Source organism: Astyanax mexicanus, chromosome 22 (genome assembly GCF_023375975.1).
Source record: "Astyanax mexicanus isolate ESR-SI-001 chromosome 22, AstMex3_surface, whole genome shotgun sequence".
NCBI classification, from domain to species: Eukaryota; Metazoa; Chordata; class Actinopteri; order Characiformes; family Acestrorhamphidae; genus Astyanax; species Astyanax mexicanus.
In genome coordinates, this window is record NC_064429.1 from 17,568,578 (window position 1) to 17,588,476 (window position 19,899).

The 19,899-nt window shown below is 37.8% G+C and overlaps 1 protein-coding gene across 6 annotated transcripts in view; it reads left to right on the forward strand.

The window, feature by feature from the left end:
• Positions 1-1,178: 1,178 nt before the first annotated feature.
• The window catches only part of rufy3 (RUN and FYVE domain containing 3), a 29,627-nt gene continuing 10,906 nt past the window's right edge, over positions 1,179-19,899 (forward strand). Inside the window, exons 1-6 of one of the 6 annotated variants that reach the window (XM_022664859.2) lie at positions 8,029-8,740; positions 14,675-14,734; positions 18,468-18,641; positions 18,762-18,879; positions 19,000-19,101; positions 19,217-19,340. In XM_022664859.2, the coding sequence (XP_022520580.1) occupies positions 8,563-8,740; positions 14,675-14,734; positions 18,468-18,641; positions 18,762-18,879; positions 19,000-19,101; positions 19,217-19,340 (756 nt within the window). In that variant the 5' untranslated portion in view covers positions 8,029-8,562. Of the gene's footprint in view, positions 1,582-8,028; positions 8,741-14,674; positions 14,735-18,467; positions 18,642-18,761; positions 18,880-18,999; positions 19,102-19,216; positions 19,341-19,899 lie in introns of those variants that run through there. The other 5 variants (XM_022664858.2, XM_049470825.1, XM_015607981.3 and 2 more) reach the window with 5 other exon arrangements.

Below are 19,899 nucleotides of genomic sequence, written 5' to 3' on the forward strand. Positions count from 1 at the left end.
CACTAAGCAAAATACTTTGCAGCAAAGTGTCAATAAGGTATTGCTAAACAAACAGCTAACTAGGTAGTATCTTGTCTATAATCACACAGTCCCAGAGCTAACTAGCAAGATAGGTAGCTATAATTTAGCTAAGTTACTATCTCAGATTCTACAGTAGTAATTATCTTCCACACAGTCTGGCTGTATTTATAAATAATTGATCTAGTGTTCGAGTTTGAAGCTCTTTCTGAAATGAACAGAGGAGCTTTATTTATTTAGTTAGTTAGTTTAACAAGGTATATCTGGATATCTATCTTAATTTAATATGTTTACAAACCACAGAGCAAACCGTGGTTAAAGTGAGGATTTCTACACCGTTTAAGTGATACTACATGGCCGTGAGGCGCTACCTGTCACGTGATCTTCGGAGCGTGATGTGATTGGCTGGTTGTTGGTTCGATTGAAGACTGAATCGATTGCTCATCCTGTGTGTCCCGGATGTTGACAGCGAATTTTGAGCGTTGTATTTTAGCAGTCGAATTTGACAGGTCGAATTTGAGCAACCTGAATTTATTTTAATTGAATTTTTAAAACTTGAATTTTTGCTTTTGAATTTTTTTACATTAAAATAAAATAAGTGAAAATGATATACTGAAAAATTAAAGTGTTTAATTCAGAGGCAAAAAAAATCACATGCAATAATTCAATGTAAAATAATTCAGTGCTAAAAATTCAAGTGCTTTTAAATTTCAAAGTCTGGTGACACTGTTTAACTTCCATAGTAGCTCCATGCACACCTTGCTGAAATTTTAACCACACGTCCTTTGTGGTGAGAGCTGCAGCGGTTCACGGTTTGTTTCCACGCTTTAGGATCTCATTCCCACAACTTATTAAGTCGTGGCCACGCCTTAGGATCTCATTCCCACGCCGTGGGATGATGTCAGCTTAGGGGCTCTGTAGGCTCCGTAGTAAACAGAGGCGCGAGCTTGGCTCAGTCCAGGGTGAAGTGCTGCTGCTGCTGCTGACTCAGCGGAGGTGAGGCGGCGGGCTCGCGCTCTCTGCACTTTTAAACCGCCCCTCGCGCGCCTGCGTCACGCGCTCTGTGACGCTCCTCTGCTGCTGCTGAGTTTTGTTGTTGTTTCTGAAGGAACCGAAACGGAGAGAACAGCTGCTGCGGGTATATTCTTCACTATACCCGGTCACAGCGGCGCGCGGAGTGTTAAACTAGCGCGGAGAGGGTTAAATCCGCGAGGTCGCGTGACGGAGCTGAGCCGCCGCTGCTGAGAGAGAGAGAGTCACATGAGTTTTAACGGAAAATGGCGGACCCGGACTCATCTCCGCCGGACCCCAGGCTCAGCGAACTTTCCCAAAGTTTAACCGCGCAGTCCGCGGCCGGAGCCAGCCCGCCTCACCGCCCCGACAACAACGGACACCTGGCCAGCAGCCCGGAGGAGTCCTTCTCCCCGACCTCCGTGATCTACTTTAAAGAAGCGCTCAGCTCTGCTAACGTTCAGTTCGGGAAGCTCGGACCGGCCCCCAGCCTCCCCACCGTGGTCTCAGGGCAGTATGAGTTCCACATCGAGAGGAGCAGGAAGCCGAAAAGTGAGTGATTCTCTGATCTGCTGCTGCTGCAGCTCTCCGTCTCCGAGCTGCTGTCTGTTTACACTCTTTTAGCCCTGGATTAGGTTTCAATGTCAGCGGTGCAAAACTGACTCGTAGGGAGTCGGTTCAGTGAATCAAATAAACATTCAGCGCTGATTTCACTTGGCTAGCTAGGGTAACTAGCTAGATTTAAGATTTCTGCAAAATACATATGTGTTTTAACTCTCAATGCAGTCAGATAAGAAAACAATACATTAACAGCTCGTTACTTAAGCTAGGTTAGCTTTGGATCTGTAGTGGGTTCCTGATTCAGTAGCTAGCTAACGCTAGCTAACTAGTCTGGGACAAGAAGTAGCTAAGCTAAGTTTGTTAACTAGTTCGCCTAAATTCAAGAGACTCAATTTTCCCTTCATTTAAAACTAATAAGGTATTTATCATAGTGTTTAACACTATGAGGGTGTTAATAATTTGAATGAACTTGACCTCCTAATAAGTGTTTTCTGTTTGATGAGTTAAGTTGACGAAAGAGTCGGTTTAATGAACTGAATCAAAATTTCTCACTCTCAAGTGATGTTGGTACTTCGTTCACCACTGCATAAATGTTAAAACTGGTCCAGTCACGATAACAACATTTTTTTGTGGACGATATATATTTTCTCAAAAATAACTTAATTTATTACCAAAATACCTATATTAGCTATTATAATTTATTGTAAACATTGTTTGACTGGCTAAAATACTGTTCACTGTTATAACATTTATATGTGAAAAAACAAAGTCATGTTCAATTATTGTACAAATAATTACAAAAGTAACCATTTTTAAACAAATGTCATTGTAAAAAGTGCCTCACTTCATGCCTCTGATTGCAATTTAAATGTTTAGCAAAAACGCTTTTTCACTTGTTTGCCTTCTTTGAAAGGAATTTTCGGCCGAGTAATTTTAGTAATTGTGGTGCATTCTTAATGTCAAGTCACTATTTGTTGTTCACTGGATAATCTTATTAACTTTTGTAAGGTTTAGTCAACACACAAAGTTAAGTGTATATAGGCTACTGACTGTCCAAAGTGAACTCCTACTGTGCATGTTTTTTGTCACATGAGAGTGCATTCAGTAGCTCCTCCATTTCCACTCGCTGTTGAGTTTTTGTGGATCTCCTTGGAAACACGCGGTCAAAGTGTGCGTAGCAGTGGACAAATAGCTGTTTTATTAAACGCGAGGTGACTTAACTCAGGACTAAAATTACCGGAGGACTATGGAGTTCAGCGAAAAACAGTAGGTAATTCAGCCCGTTCTTTTCTTAGAGGATGCCTGAGAAAAACGCATACATGGTTGTTCCGGACGGGAATAAAATCCCAGAGGACCCCCCATAAATGAGAAACAAATCCTGTCTGGATAGGGCTTTATTGTGGATTTGATGTAAGGTCCAGAATACAAGACCTAGAATATACAATAGGTTTTGGCAATGGTGTTCGTAACAAAGCCAGACTCAGTTGAAGCACCTGTATCTGGGTGAGGCAGCTCTTGTAGGTGTCCTGTCAACCACAAGATCATGTGGTCTGCCGCTCCCGGAAATTACAGCCTGCAGGAGGGAGAACAGCTGCAGCACTTCAACAGTCAGAGTTTAGGAATTGTGCTTGTTTGACTTGTTTGAGTTGCACGTTGGCTTGTTACATACAGAGGTAGAATTTTCGGGATGGACAACAACAGCATTTAGTGTCATTTAGTGGCCATGTGATCTTCAGTGATCTTTCCATACGCCACTAAATGTGAATATGGAATATGTGCTACTACACGTACGTACTATGTATAACCATAGCTACTAACATGTTGCCTAATTCTGCTTCATCTACAAAGATGTTTAGGCTACTGTTAGTATATGAACATCACTGCTAAACATGGGTGTTGGGTACATAAGTTCAGACAATTTTTATGGTGCGTGCTACTTATGATTTTATCATTTTTTTTGGTTCTTCAGTTTTCTTTAGGCACATATTCCAGTTCTGATAGGTGCCTCTTGGTATACTTTCTCCTGTCCCTCAAAAAAAAAAAACACACACTTCTCTGACACTGATCTGTTCCACTGCTGTGATGCTCACGTTTACACCAATAGTACTTTAGTATAGAAGGGGAGGGACAATATAGCTTGTATAGATTATATCAATTACAATATAGATTGTATCAATGCATAGTGTCTATCTTTTTTTTTTTTTTAACATTTGGTGCTCAAATGTCTCTTAAGACTCACTCCTAATTTAGTTACTTCTAATTGAGTCACTGATTCATTTCTTCATGTGGTGGCACTAATTAAATAAACAGGGTAAACCTGCACTGAAGAATATTGGTGGTCTAATTCTGTCAGACCTGCACATTTCAATGCTGTTAATGAGCTGATTAGTTGAATCAGGTGTGTTGGGAGCAGAGAAAACAGTGGGTGAGGACATTGGGTCTCCAGAAACAGATTTGAGAAATACTGGTATAGATTACAATTGATGCCATTAAAATGACACTATTGCATGAAGTGTATTATGATGGAAGTTGCTTGGCTTAACATTTGCCTACTATAGGCCAATGGCATCGTGACAATAAAAGCCTCTTGACTTAATTTGAAACCCAAAGTGTGCCATTTTTACACTGCCTCTACCACTTTTGACACAGACACTTTTACTGCCAAATTCTGATCTTCCCGTCTGTAGTCAGGTGCCTCAGCAGAATTTGAATTTCATGAGACCAGTCTACATTTCTTCAGCTTAGTTTTTTTCTGGTGAGCTTTTGTCCACTATAGCCTCAGCTTTCTGTTCTTTGGTTAAAAGCAGTTGAACCCTCCATAGACCTCTGCTGTTGTTTGCCTCCTAGATTGCTGTGTTGTGCATATGGAGATGTTTTTTGTTCACCGTTGTTTGCAGAACTCTTCTCTTGTTTGTCCTTTATTGCATCATTCTATGTCAACTAAAGAGACTTGTGCATAAGAATCCTGTGTGAGCTTTGAATTAACCTCTAATTGTTAATGTGAATGTAACCTGAGGCTGCTTGACCCCTTGTTTCAGTATTTCGTAGCAGTCCCTGTGGTAATGTGGCAGCTCGTGAATGCTGTCAGTTAAGCCCAGAGTCTTTCAGTTCTTGTTTCTTTGCTACTAGCAAAGGCTTCTAGTTTTGTGAGATTCTGGGGCTGTCTTGAATGCACTGCGTTTTTGTTGTCTACAAGCATGATGGGGGGGCCTTCAATGATGTTTACATTGAAGGCTTTTGAGGGCCATGGCAAAACATTTAGGTTGCACTTCTTGAGGTAGTCCATTGTAGAGTCTGAGGTGTGTTTAAAATCATTATCATGCTGTAGAAGATATCCTTTTTCATCTTTAGCATTTGGTTTACAGACAATCTGATATCTTCCAGGATTTTTCTTGAGCTTTGAAATGTAATCTTTTCCACAGGCTGTAACACAAACCCAAAGCATGATTGATCCACCCCTTTGCATATCAGTTTTGAGGAGTCTGACAGTTTTAAAATCTTTAAAATTGGCTGAACGTGGCCTTTTTACAGTGTACTCCTACTTAAACTGTTGAAAAGGATGTTTCACTGTTAATGTTATGCGAATAATCATAGGCATTCATTTTCTACTAACATTTCAGTGCAGTTTCTAATTCTACTATTCACAGTAATAGAAATTCTGATGAGGAGTAAATTAACTTTATGCCAGTGAATGTACATTGTGAAAGGGTATGTTTGTTTTATATACTGGTACATTTACATAGTGTTTTTTCATGTGTAGGTTAATTCTTTGCTCAGATTTCATCATTATAAGACACTATAAGCTCTTAAAAATTGGGTTCAGGAGTTCTTTAGTAAAGGCAATAGTTCTGTGACGGCTCAACAAACCATTTTTTCATACTTAAATGGTCCCATTTGAGAGTGGCTGTGCCAAGAAACCTGATGCTGTTTACCATTTCCACTGCCTGACAATTAATGATTAATGCACAATGTCAACCACGAGTCCTTTGATTTTAAAGATTTATAGAGCTGGATTGTTAGATTTGCTCAATTAAGGTGTTAAATATAAATCAGAATTTAACATACAAAGTAGTTTCATAGTCAGAGCAGTTAAAGAAACATTTAAACGTATTTTTTTTTTGTTTGCGGATAAATAGTCCTTTAAAGCATGATTATCAGATTTGTAATCACACTCAGTAAGCTTTTGGTTACTCATCCCATTGGTTTAATAACAGCTAAATTAATGTCATGTATTGGTTTAAGAAGATATCCTTTTATCAAAATATAGACTGCTGTCTTCAAAATTCCAGTATGCTTAACTGCATAAATAGTAAACTGTTCTTTTACTCAGATTTCATGCATATGATGGTGTTATCCCATTACAGTTTTTCTAAATTTTGTTGTAAATAAAATGCAGTCTATTATGTACAGTTTATTATATGTTCTTATTTACAGTGTTGCAGTAAATTGCAGTATATAGAATCAAAACCCCTGCACCGTGATGCATATTGTGGTTCATATTGTATCGCCAAGTTGTTGCCAGTGCACAAGTTGACATAGAGATAAAAGAATTGTGTTACATGTTCAGAAAATATATGGATATATTGTTTGGCTAGATTTAATTTATACTTTCGTTGAAATGTGTCCCCGGTGTGATGGGGACGTATTCATTTTCTGGCATAAGCACTTTTATGTTGTACTTCCAGTAACCTACTGAATTTATGATTTGTCACCTATACTTACTTGTCTGTTGCTGTTACATATTAACAGAAACCTCTTAAAACAGGCAATAAAGACTTTTCGGATCAGAGTTTGTCGGTGTTACACCCTAGCCTATGTCTGTCTCCCTCATTTGGTCTCTTGTGCTCCTGCCCCTCTGTTTACCTGTCATGTGTTCCCTGCCATGTGCTTGTGTTGTGTTTTTGTACCTGTTTCCGCCCTAGCCCCGCCCTAGTCCCGCCCTAACCATTAGTGTTCTCACCTGTGTCTTGTTTGTAACCCTGCCCCCTCGTCATCCTAACCCAGGTGTTTCTCACTCTCCTCCTGTATATAAGCCCCTCTGTTTGTACGTGCTGTGTCGAGTCTTTTGTGTTTTCTAGTCTGTGTATCCTAGTCAGTATTTCTACCGTGTATCCTGTTTATAGTGTTTAGCCTTAGTATCCTAGCCTGGTATCTTAGTGTTTGTATCCCAGTCTTTACCCCAGTCTTAGTCTTAGTTTATGTAATCTGTTTTCTTTTCTGTGTTTGTTTTGTTTATTTAATAAAAGATTATCTTTGCACTTACGTCCTCCTCCTCCATCACACCCCAGCGTAACAGTCGGTAAAAAATTGCATCTGATTTTTCTCTCAGAAATTTAATGGAGCTTCTACTGGTGACCTTATGAAAATGAGATTGCTCATTTTTGCTTGCAATTTAGAAAAAGGTATTGAAAAAAGTACTGTATCGGTACCGCTATCGAAAATTTTAAAACAATACCCAACCCTACAATTAATTTCAGAATAAACTGAAAAAAGTGTATTATACTTTTGTCAATGTAGTCTACATCTCTGATGACCTTTAAAATAATCAGAGTGATCTGACTGTAATACAGTCATAGTGCAGTATGTTCAGTAATCTAAACATCATGTGATCACCAAAATTGATGATTTATACAAGATGTAACCTAAAAAGGGTCACAGGGTTTATCTTTATCATGTTTGTTGAAGAAGTCACACAGATTTGGACATAAGTAAGTTGTGGAAATGTGGAAATGTTAATGTTGTGATCTGCTTGGACATAAAGCACAGATTGTATGGAACAGGGGACTCAGATTGTTGCAGTCTTAAAAAATATGGGTTCTTTAGGAAGAAACATTGATATAAAGATTCCTCACAAATATATATTTTAAAGAAAGGTATCTTTATGGTCCCATAAACAGTTATTCTGTGGCATCTTTTGAAGTACCCTTAATAGTACCTTTTAATTTGTATTAAGGCAACAATAATTCCCAGGTAGGAATTGTTTTACTCATTATTATAAGTAATAAATGCATCATATACTATGGAAAAAAAAATGTTTGTCCTCTTTTTTTTTTTTTTTGTTATTTTTGCTTTTTTTCATACTTAGATTTTTCAGAGTATCAAACAAACTTTAGTGAGAATGTACATAAAGCAGTGTGAATTAACTATATTAGCAACATTTTTTGGAAAGCCCCATTTGCCTTAAAACCCTTGTCCTGCATCAGCAAATGCACTACATCAGTGTTCACGGGGTTCAGAATCAAGGCTTGATTAGTACAGCCTGTATCCCTCTCTCAGGCAGCCTCTCGGAGCCAAGAGAAGTGGATCAGCGATGAGCACACTCCTGCCTGCATCAGCCCGGCCTCTAGGGAATACATCTCTGTACGCTTGCACCATCTGCTCACGTGACTCTCACAATCCTGCTCAGCATCACCGCAGCCATCTTGGTCGACACCCACTTGGTTGCACTGCGCACAGCCAATCCAGCCTATTCTGAGTGGGGGCTGTGAGGGGGAGGAGGAGGAAAGGGAGTGAAAGAGAGAGAGAGAGCGAGAGAGAGAGAGGGATTGTGATTGTTGCTCAGCCACTCATCCTCCCGTAGCGTCTCAATCCTCTGGTCTTGCTAAGCCAGACTGGAGGGCAGGGCATCTTTTAATCACACGGCGGATTTCTCCTCAGTCACTTGCTGCAGGGGGCAGCTGAGGGGAAGGACAACAAGAAGAATTTCATCTCACCGATTCGCCGTCCCGTGGGTGACAGCCACTTGCCTTTGATTGTATTGTCCTGCCCTTGTCCGGTCTATTGTTTTCCTTTCTCTTTTCTTCGCCCTTTTCTTTTCATTGTGCTCATTCGGAGTACCACTGGCAGGAGCTCGGGTGGAGTTCTGATCCCCTCCCCCCTTGATCGGCATTCTGCCCTGCGCTTGGTGAGGGCCGCCATCGCTGGCAGTGTTGTTGTTGTGTCGTCGCTCCCTCCGCTAGCAGCTGAGTCACCATGTCTGATCTGACGCCCCAGAGCGAGGCCCCCACCCCCACCACGGACAAGATCACCCAGGCCGCCCGGGAGACCATCTATCTCTGCAACTTTCGCGTGTCCGTGGATGGCGAGTGGCTGTGCCTTCGCGAGCTCAACGACATCTCGCTCACGCCTGACCCCGAGCCCGCTCATGAAGGTAGGTGCGCTCCATGTTGAGCCATGCTGGGCCACACTGTCCCGAGCCCACCGCCATCATGTTTCCCAGAAGCCCCCCACAGGCCTTTCCAATATTGTAGTTGTAGGGAGTTATGGGTGGAGGCATCTTTATGCTCAGTCCTGCTGGGAGGGGTTTTATATGGTGCCTGTTTGTCATTTAAGGCGTGTCAGCCTTACATAGGCCCTGGGAGGGGAAAAAATAATGCTACATTCAGACAAGGATATATTTAGTTATCATACTATGCTGTCGAAGAATACAATTTAATTTTATTCCTTTTGATCGTGTCCAACCTTATCCACTGCCACTAACATTTAGCATTTGCTGTACTGTTGTAATGACAGATCAACTTTAAGGGTCTTAGTATTAGGACTGGACGATATGGTGAAAGTATTGCATTTTATTTTAAATGTGCTGCAATTTTATCCAAATAAACAGGGCTATTTACACAATGACACTTTCTGTAATCAAATGTGGAGTTGATCAGTTTTACTCAGAGCTGTGTATCATCACAATAAACAACCTGATTGTCATATTGCCCAGATCTAAGGTTTGAAGACAGAATATAGCAGTTTATTCTTGGCAAAGCATATGTTGTGCTCATGTTTCTTAATCAAATCTTGAGTATATTGTGATCATGATGTACAAATTAAGCATATCAGTTCTAAATCTGTAGTGAATAGAAAACTATTCATACACATTAAAGAAGATAACCTGAGGTCATCTTACTATTATTCTTGCTGAAGGATTAGATATAGGGTTTGTATAACCTTTAAAAATATGAAATTAGCCGTCCTTTACATTGTAAATCTTTTTGACTTTTGGATGATTAGTTTTTTTTTTATTCTGGCTGCTATGAGATCTCAGCATCTCATGATGAATAAAAGTATTTATACTTGAATTTTAGAATTTAGTTTTGCATCAGTTATTATTGCACTTTATATGAATAAATAAGCTGCATTAGAGAGATCTCCTGAGAGATCTTGTCTCTTAAGACTAGAAACCTGCATTGAGAATTGAGACTCCACTGTATAGGAATACTTTAAATCAGATCACATGAGAGCATATTACCTTTACCGAGGGTTAGATATAGTTTCTTTTACACTGTATTTTTGCAGGCTGATTGATCCCATTGATCTAATGAGAATGTGAACCCAGCTCTCCTTTAAATTGTAAATGAGCTGCAGATAATGAGGTATTGTCACCTCCAGCTCTTGATAATTATATGTATTTATACTCTATTTATACTCTACTCGAAGGCCTTGTTGGAAATATATTTGATGTGCTGAAGTGATCCTTGCACTCTTAGTTATTAAGTAAGCTTCTTGATATTCTCCTAAAAATATCTTGTCTCCTGAGATTAGAAACCTGCATTGAGAATGAAAAATTGCATTGTTTTAGGAACTGTAGCATTTGTGTTCACATTCTGATCTAGTTGTACACAAAAGCCCTATTTGGCTGAGATTAGTTTTACATGGGCAGGTGGGTTAATTTAACTATTACCCAAGATTCTTATTGATTTTAGTCCAGTTTGAATCTTGTCATTCATTTTTATAGATTATGTGCTTCTAAGTCAGTAAAGATTTTAGAGCCTTTTACCTTCTGCTAAATTAGCTAAAACGTTAACCTTGGGTTATATATTGATTCCTTTAATATTCCATTATATTCTGTAAAAGAGAGATTTTTTTTCAAGTATGCAGGCACTTAGTGAGGCATTTAGTTTTGTTGGTCTTAGAGCACAGAGACACAAATACACAGGGTAATTTTAGGTCTGTAGTAACAGTTTTGGCTTATTAACTTTTTCTATAAAATTTCATTATTACTTTAAGATTACTTATATGTAGTGCTGGCTAATTTAAGATTAATATATATGCATTTCCTATATTTAAGTGTACACTGATTACAGCATGTCTCCTCAGCCTGACAATATCACTGTGTGATGATGTACACTACAGGTGGTTGCTTTTATATTGTTAATATTACTATCAAAATTATATATAATACATAAAATTCATATCAAAATTAAGAAATGTATTGTGATTGAAATTTTGGACAGCCCTAGTTATTTTTTCTTTTTTTCTTTTCAGTTGACAGCAGTACATAAATCAAGTAGCCACTCCCATCTTAATTTTTGTTAACCTGTTTTTGTTTTTGTCATTTTGTAACAAAAATACGTTACTCCATCTTTCCATGTAAAACTAATCCACAGGTCATCTTACGGCAATGATGATATCACAGATGATTCTGCCACCTTGATGAATCATGAGATAGTATTTTACAATTCTTTACAGCTACTGAAGAGGATAAAATAATCCTATATAAGCAAATACTAGTGAATCTGGATTTATTTGTCAGTTTTATTGAATTTGACAACCTATATTTTTCACCACAGGTTTACTCATTATTCATTTGATAAGCGTTACATGCAGTAATGAAGCAGCAACTTTAGTAAGCCTGGGGCACCGAGTGGTCCAGTGGGCTAAGCACTCCCACTATGATCGGGAGACTGCTGATTCGAATCCCAGTCATGCAGTGTCAGAGAAGGCGTGTGCTGGTTTTTACTCTCCAATCAATAGGGGATATACAGCTGACTAGCCTCTTAATGGCCTAGCTAAATTGGAAGATTAGAGTGCATGTGTTGCAATAAAAAATATATATTGTACACCATGTATCGATAATGTATTGCAAACAAAAACAATGCAATATACTACAGTATCAGTATTTGGTCCCACTCTGCTGAATAGGGCTCTAGCCAGATACGTTTGGTTAGATGTTAGTGAAGGCATGTGTTTAAAAAAAAGGAACTTACCTATTAAAGCCAAAATAAATTACAAGGCTCAGCCTTCATATGACTTAAAGATTAAGTATATTTGATGGGCAGTGTAGTAACAAAGGAGTGTCATCTGATGCCAGAAATCCAACAAGTCACACGTCATTGACGATGCCTTCAGTGCAATCAGTTCTCCAGCCCCCAGAGAGTCAAGATCCTCACATCCATATGTTAACATGAAACGAGAGTGTGACAGGCGTGCTGTTACCCTGGAGACTAGGCCGGGATTGCCACTCAGCATATCATTGTGTTGAGTCGTGATCAATTGACATAGGAAGAGATGTGGCCTGGGGTAAATCGTAGTAGCATCTGTGTGCATTTGTGGTAGTGGATTATTGCTGCAGTTACAGGAAGCAGAACACTCCTCAGATTCGATTTTGATTCGAGTACATGTGTTTTTTTTTTGTTTGTTTTTTTTTCTCTCCCATATCCAACAGTGTTGGGCCCAATCCTATTTTATTCATACCACTCATCCCTATTCCTCTGTTTTGCACGTGCACACCTAGGGGTAGAGCTGCAACTAATGCAGATTATTTGTTCGATTAATCGGAATTATTTTTTGGCATTCCCTCCATTTGTATAGTGCTATGAAAAAGTTTAAACACCCCTGATAATTTTCAGGATTTCCCTTTATAAATCATTGGTTGTTCGATTTCAGTTAAATATATCATGTTGCAGATGAACACAGTGGTATTTGATAAGTGAAATTAAGTTTATATGATTTACAGAAAGTTCGCAAAAATTCTTTAAACAAAAATAGGCAGGTGCATACGTTTTGGGCACCCTTGTTGTTTTATTGATTTGAATACCTTAGGCACTAATTATTGGAACACAATATTAATTTGGAAAGCTCATTGACCCTTGACCTACATACACAAGTGAATCCATTTATGTGAAAGGGTTATGGTGCACAGTTGCAAGTTTTTCTCCTCTTTGCATCTTCCCTTAAGAGTGGCAACATGGGAGCCTCAAAACACAACTCTCAAATGACCTGAAAACAAAGATTATTCAATATAATGGTTTATGGGAAGGATATAAAAAGCTATTTCAGGGATTTCAGCCGTCAGTTTCCATTGTGAGGAACATAGTGAGGATATTAAAGACCAAGTTTTTAGTTTTAGTCAACATTGTCGATGATTACGCCGACTAAACATTGCACTCCTATCTAGGGGTAGGGTGTCCCAATTCTTGTTAGGCTTGAGGAGGAGAAGAAGGGGGAAGTTTTAGGACTAAATGCCCCTTAAACAGAGGGCTATGAGAATCACTAGGCAAGATGCCGGCACAAGCGACTAAAGAAACCCACAAATTTGAGTTAAAAATTTACATAACCACTATATTGCCATATTTTAATGTGTAGTTCAAATGTTTAATGGCAATTTTCTTCATAACCAGCATAAAAAATTACAAGCTAGCTAACTTGCTCGTTCCACCTTTAAGGGTGCAACAGATGGCAGAGGCTGCAGAATTTAGGGTGGAATAAAAAAAAAACAAAGCTAATTTAATTTAGCCATCCTTTCTAAAGACATACAGTGCTCTAAAGTTACTAGTTAACCAGCAGCAACTAGACACTTAGTGTCTTTGCTGATTTGCATTTTACGCTTACAAGCCATCCTTGCCCATTAGCGTCTTTCCAAGGACGATTATCTGTGATACCATGACAAAAGTCAACTAGCATTTGTGCACCGTAGATCAGTCAGTAAGTCATTTGATGGTTTTCTGTGCACTAACATCTATGTGTATGGACAGCCTGTGCTACTGTCTGTAGCGCCTGTCTTAATGCATTTGACTCAGCAGTTCCCCACAGACAGCCTTTCAGCTACATTTCAGCTACATTTCACACACAGTCCACAGATACTGGAGCAGTGCCTACAGAAGTAGAGCTGTTTGATTTGTGGATCTGTACAGAAGAATCATTCTATTACATTCACAGTGGTGTTGAGATAGACATGAATGTTAAACTGCTCTTTTGAGGAACTCTAGGCAAATACAAATAAATGTGTTTTTTGTTTTTGTAAGCACTGACGTTTTATTATTTTTTTCAAAACCATGACCGATCAGAAAAGCATTTGAATTGCTGAGTTAAATGCTTCTATTGTATCATGGAGAGTCAGACAGATTGCTTATTGATTTACCAGCAAAGCAATTTGCAGTTTTAACAGTGTAAATACATTGATTGACATCTGTTTTTAAAGAAGCATGACAGACAGGTATCAGCTTGTTTGTTAAGACAACGTATTAAGACTGCTATATTATAAATATACTTGCTATTTATAAAAATAGCGAAATAGCCAAAACAGTCACACAAATTATTTATTTCTATATTCTGAATACTGAAGATGTTGGTACAGATGTTTAGATCTTTATACCAGTAAGAGCAGCCTTTTGAATTATAAAGTAAATTATGACTCCACTTTAGGAGGTGGTCTGAGATACATGTTTGATCTATATGTTTTAGTGGTGTAAACGCAACTCCTTTCAGTGTTCTCAAAATACTTTTGTTTTGTTCAGTTAATATTGTCTTCACAATAGTTTGTATGAGCATCCACAAAATATGTTCAGAAAAGGGTGATCTTTCTTTAGATAGATACATACAAATTAAATCTTAAAATGGCAATTATATTGTTTATCACAGTTATTTATATCATCATAACAAATACAGTTATCATGAGTTAAAATGATTATATCTTGTTCTTGTGTTCCTGGCTTAGTATATTGCATTTGTTTCTTTGCTTTCCTTTCAGTTGCCACTGAATCCTTAAAACTGTCATAAAGGAAAGAAATTTGACTGTTGTTTAATTTGACAGTGGAGATGGGCATTTAGGCTTTATGGACTTTTATAATTTACCAGTTTAAAACCAACTGCTGGAAATAAGTTGCCAACACAGGTTGTTATAAACATGGAGTATTAAAATGTAAGTAGTAATATTAAGCAGAGCAGCATGGCCTGGCATAGGCTACAAAATCATGAGTTTTTATTAAGAGCATTGCTTTTGTATAGCACCAGTGATGAGCACGAAACACATGAAACAATTTTTTTTTTGTTTTGTTTGTTTTTTTGTTTTTCTTTTCCATTGCCCTTTGCAAAGATTCATGGGAGGATTTCACAGAATTGGTGGAACAAATGCAAATGCTTGATGAGTTTAAAGGTGCGTATGGCGGCATCACGTTCTCCCATCATTCCCACTTCAGGCACCATCCAGTCATAACAGCTTTGACAGTTTTTAAGTGGCCATCGAGCCCTGCCCTTTCCACACACAGTAGCTGCAGCCCCTCTGAACCTCGCACCAGCACGGCTACTCCAAACGCTGATGTTCAACGGTGCTTGTTTTCCATCTCTCATACCATATTGTCTGTTTCTCGCTGCACTCTTGATAATATATATCTGCTTTCTAGAGACTGTAGCTCTTAGCTGCTTAGCCAGATAGATGAGCTTAGCTTTCTTTGCCTGTGTGTTTGATGTATGATTTTTTTTTTTCCCTATTCTTTTTTTTCCTCCTACCCTGTGTTTGTTTTATTTTGTCTGCCTCACCCTAATTTCTCTCTGGCTGTTTTCCAGGCACCTACATGTTTTTGCCATTTCACGCTCACTCCCATTTTTTTTATAAATCTGTAGCTTGAAGTAGTTGCTGTAGTGATTATGTTTATCTTAAGATAACCTACTCATGCCTTTCTTGACCCAGCACTAGTTCTATAATTATAGACTGTAGTCCTGTATCAGTTTTTCTGTGTACTCTTATCATTATCCTCCTGCTTTTACCTTGTTCTTTAATGGTCAGAAACACCACACACCATGCATTATTTGGGTGTTGGGTCATTTTGCAGCACTGCAGTGACACTGGCGTTAAGGTGGTAGTAAGTGTGTGTTGCACAAAGTTGCACTTTGTTTACCTGGGAACGAGACACAGCAGTGTCCACTCTTAGCTTAGCCACCTTGTACATGTCAGATAAGGTCAGAGATAGAAGAAGCGCATTTGTTGCTGCACAGTTTGTATTCTTAAAAGATAGTAATTGCTTACTAAATATATTAATTTAAACATTTACTTGAAACAAACATAAACATTGAAATCACCAGTGTATTTTTACACTATAAGGCACACTTAAAATACTTTTCCGTAAAATCAACAGTGCGCCTCGAATCCAGTGTGCCTTCTGTATGAACTTTACTAATCAGGTTGTAAGGAGCAGTAAAGCTAATCTGTCAAGTTGCAGTGTTATTTGGGAGTTTCAGTTTAGCTCTCCAGCATCAAAGCTGGAGTACCATTAGCATTAGCTGCTAACCATGCTCACTACTTCCCTGTATGAGGTGAGTATTATCGGCCTGTAGCCTGCTCCTAACCCCCTTTATCACTACTGGAACTGTTAGCCGCTAATGCTAAAGCCTTAGTGCTGAAGAAATTCAGGAATCTAAGCTTACTGTAAAAAAATGGAAGCGCTTTACTTTGTGAGAGAGAGAGAGAGAGAGAGAGAAATCTGAGTAGATTAATATCCAGCCCTGGTTTGTATTTAAAACAAAGTATTTTTTTTATTTACATTTTTGTTTACTTAGCTTAGCTTTACTTAACTTAGTTAGCTACCCACCTGCTGAATTAAAAGTCCCTTATATATAAAATGTATAAAAATGTATGTATAAAAAATAGACAAGAAAATAGACAATTAGAAAATTAATGGTGTGCCTTATATGGTATGGGTAAACCATGTGACCTATCAGTTTTTAAGTGTCAGTGTTAGATTTACTCAAAATAAAATTACATTTATATTACTGGTGACAGTCTTAAAAATCTATTGTATTATTCACCAAAATATTAAAATTAAAATTAAAATTTTTTAAATGCTTGTAGTTCCCTGTATTTTTGAGAGGGAGAATAATAGAATAGTGTGTTTAATACTTGGCTGATTAGATCCATTTTGCTTTATTATTTCAACGTAGTTGTATATTTTTTGGTATGAAAATGATGTAATATGCTGAGTTATTGAGTTTAAGAGAGATCTTTATTAGAGAAAATATACTCTAGTGTAGTTGCATATTGTGCATGCGTATGAATGCGTGTATGTATATAATAAATGTGTCAAAGGAGGATAATAAATAAGTATGCAGGGAAAGATACAGGGCTACTGTCTGTAATTTTAGCACTATAAAGTGCTCCTTAATAATAGTAAGTAGAGATGATGAGATGGACAATGCGTGTAGAAGCAAGAAGGTGTTCATAATAATGTTGGTATGGAGCATTTATTGCTGTAGAAAGCCACAGCTTTGATACCCTGGGTAGAAACAGATGGTGTAGAGTGATTTTCTGGATTTTTTTTCACCCTGTCAAACCTACAGTAGAGATAATGGGCCTTTTTGCTTTTGTGTTGTGCCTGAGTGCCCTGTAATACAAGGCTAATTGGGCATTGATTCAAAAGCGTTACTCGACTCATTTTCTTTCCCCAGTCAGTGCACGCACCGTGAAGCAACAAAAGAGGAAGACATTTTACTTTCAGGGCTGTTAAATCAACAAAGGATGGCAGTACTTGAGTCAAATCACCTTTAAGCAGTTATGTAACTCTGATAAACTGCGACTCTTTTGTACTATTCTTGGGTGAGCTAAGATCAGAAATTGTCTTTTAAAGACTTTAGTCATTATAAAATTATAGCTTATGACTTTAATAACTGAATGTCTCTGGTTTGAGTATTAACTTTAAGTTTACAGCGGTTCATGGTAAGTGACTTGACTTTGCATAGCTTTTCTGCGTACAGTCAAACATACAGGCATTTGCAAAATATGGGAAACAGTATAAATATGTCAATCATCTGCAGAATACATTTTCTGTGCGAATACTATTTTTTTTATAATAAAAAAAATTACATGGGCATGCATGAAAACAATGGCACATTTTATGTCATGTACAGTCTTAAGTCGGAAAACAGCAATGTTATTAAATGTATTAAATTGCAAATACTATTAGCCCCAGCTATTTTATGTTTTCTTTCTGGTCAACTTCATTTTATTTGTTAATACATAGGACACATCTTAACTTTAGTGATTTTGATAATACTAGATTAATGGTCTTCCAAATTTTGAAGAAAAACATGGAATTATTTAGTAAACAAAAAAGTGTTCAACAAACCAAAATATGTTTAGTATTTTAGATTTTTCAAAGTAGTACCTCTTGTTTAAATGACAGCTTTGCATTTTGGCTGGATTTTATCAGTCAGCTTTATGAGGTAGAGTCACCTGGAATGGTTTTCAGTTAGCAGCTGTGCTGAACTTATCAAGAGTTCATTACTTTTTTCTTAATGAGTTCGAGAGCATCAGTTGTAAAGTTCAAAAAAGTAAAAAACTTTACTTAGTATACTTTAAAAAATGAAGGTCAGTAAATCCGGAACATTTCAAGAACTAGAAAAATATCCTTGTGCAGTCACAAACAACATCAAAAACCACCCCAGGAAAGGAAGAGCAAGAGTCCCCTCTGTTGCACAGGATAAGATCATCAGAGTTACCAACCTAAGAAACTGCAAGTTAACAGCTCCCCAGATAAGAGCACCTAAATGCTTTACAGAATATTTTGGTTTGTTTGACACTTTTAAGTTACTTCATGATTCCTTATGTGTTCCTTCATAGTCTGGATCACTTTAGTATTAATTTACAATGTAGGAAAAAATAAACATGTTGAGTGAGAAAGTGTTTTCAAACTTTTGACTGGTACTGTATATTAACAAATAAAGTAAAGTTTATGAAAATTAATAAAAAAAAGAAATGAACCTTTATCGACCATGTAGGATGACTATTAATCAGAATAATGTGTTACATGCTGGATAACATTTCAAACTTGTTTGATATGATGTATTAAATGAGAATGTCTTTGCCTTATATAGTCTGGTCTTTCATGTCTCCTCAGATCCCAAGGACCCTATTGCAATCGAAAGGCTTAACCTGATGAACATGGCAAAGCTGAGCATTAAGGGCCTGATCGAATCTGCACTAAACCTGGGCCGCACTCTGGACTCGGACTACGCTCCTTTGCAGCAGTTTTTCGTAGTGATGGAGCACTGTCTGAAACATGGACTCAAAAGTATGCACCGTGATTTTACAGATCATTATTATAGTGCATCATTTCACTTTTCTCTTTCTGCTTTGTTATCTAGTGCCCTCATGTGCTATCCTCTTTGTCTTAACTTTTACTGTATTAAAGGTAAGAAGACATTCCTTGGTCAGAACAAGTCATTTTGGGGCCCTCTGGAGTTAGTGGAGAAGCTGACTCCAGAAGCTGGCGAGATCACAGCTAGTGTCAAAGATCTTCCGGGACTCAAGTAAGGAAAAATGGTTATATCCATCAACCTGTACATTTAAAAACAAATATTAAATTAGAATTTAATAAAAAAACGTTTTTCATGTTTCTTAATTTGTTTTTGTTTTTTTCCTCTTATAAGAACTCCACTGGGAAGAGGCAGAGCATGGTTGCGATTGGCCTTAATGCAGAAGAAGCTCTCAGACTACATGAAGACCATCATCAACAGAAAGGACCTATTAAGGTAGGCATTAATCAGTATTTTCCTCAAGTGATAAGACAGTATTGGTGTATCTCAGATCATCATTCTTTTTTAAGAAGGTTCTGGTCATTTAGCTTTTTATTGTTTGTTTCTCTAGTGAGTTCTATGAGCCCAATGCTCTGATGATGGAGGAAGAAGGAGCAGTCATTGCTGGATTGTTGGTGGGACTGAATGTCATTGATGCAAACTTGTGTATGAAGGGAGAAGACCTGGACTCTCAGGTACTGTGTTTTTAATTTATTATAAAAGACAATTACTAATTACAGTGGTGCTGGAAAGTTTGAGAAACCTTTAGAATTTTCTATATTTATGTATAAATATGACCTAAAACATCATCCCTTAAAGTAAATAAAGAGAAGCCAGTTAAACAAATGAGAAAAAATATCAAAATTACATATTTGTGTGTGCCAAAAATTTGTGCATCTCTAGGATTAGCAGCAAGTTTGAAGGTGAAATTAGAGTCATGTGTTTTCAATCAATGAGATGACAATCAGGTGAGAGTGGGCACCCTTTCTTATTTAACAAACAGGGATCTATCGGAGTCTGCTCTTCACAACACGTTTGTGGAAGTGTATCATGACCTGAACAAATGAGATTTTTGAGAACCTTGGTGCTCATCAGACTGGAAAAGTGTTTGTACTACACCAATCTACAGTCAGACAGATTACAGTGCACAAATGGATATTTAAGACCATGGTTACCCTCCCCAGAAGTGGTCAACTCACAAAAATGAAAAAAGTGCAAGGTGTCGATTAGGTCACAAAGAACCCCAGGGTAACT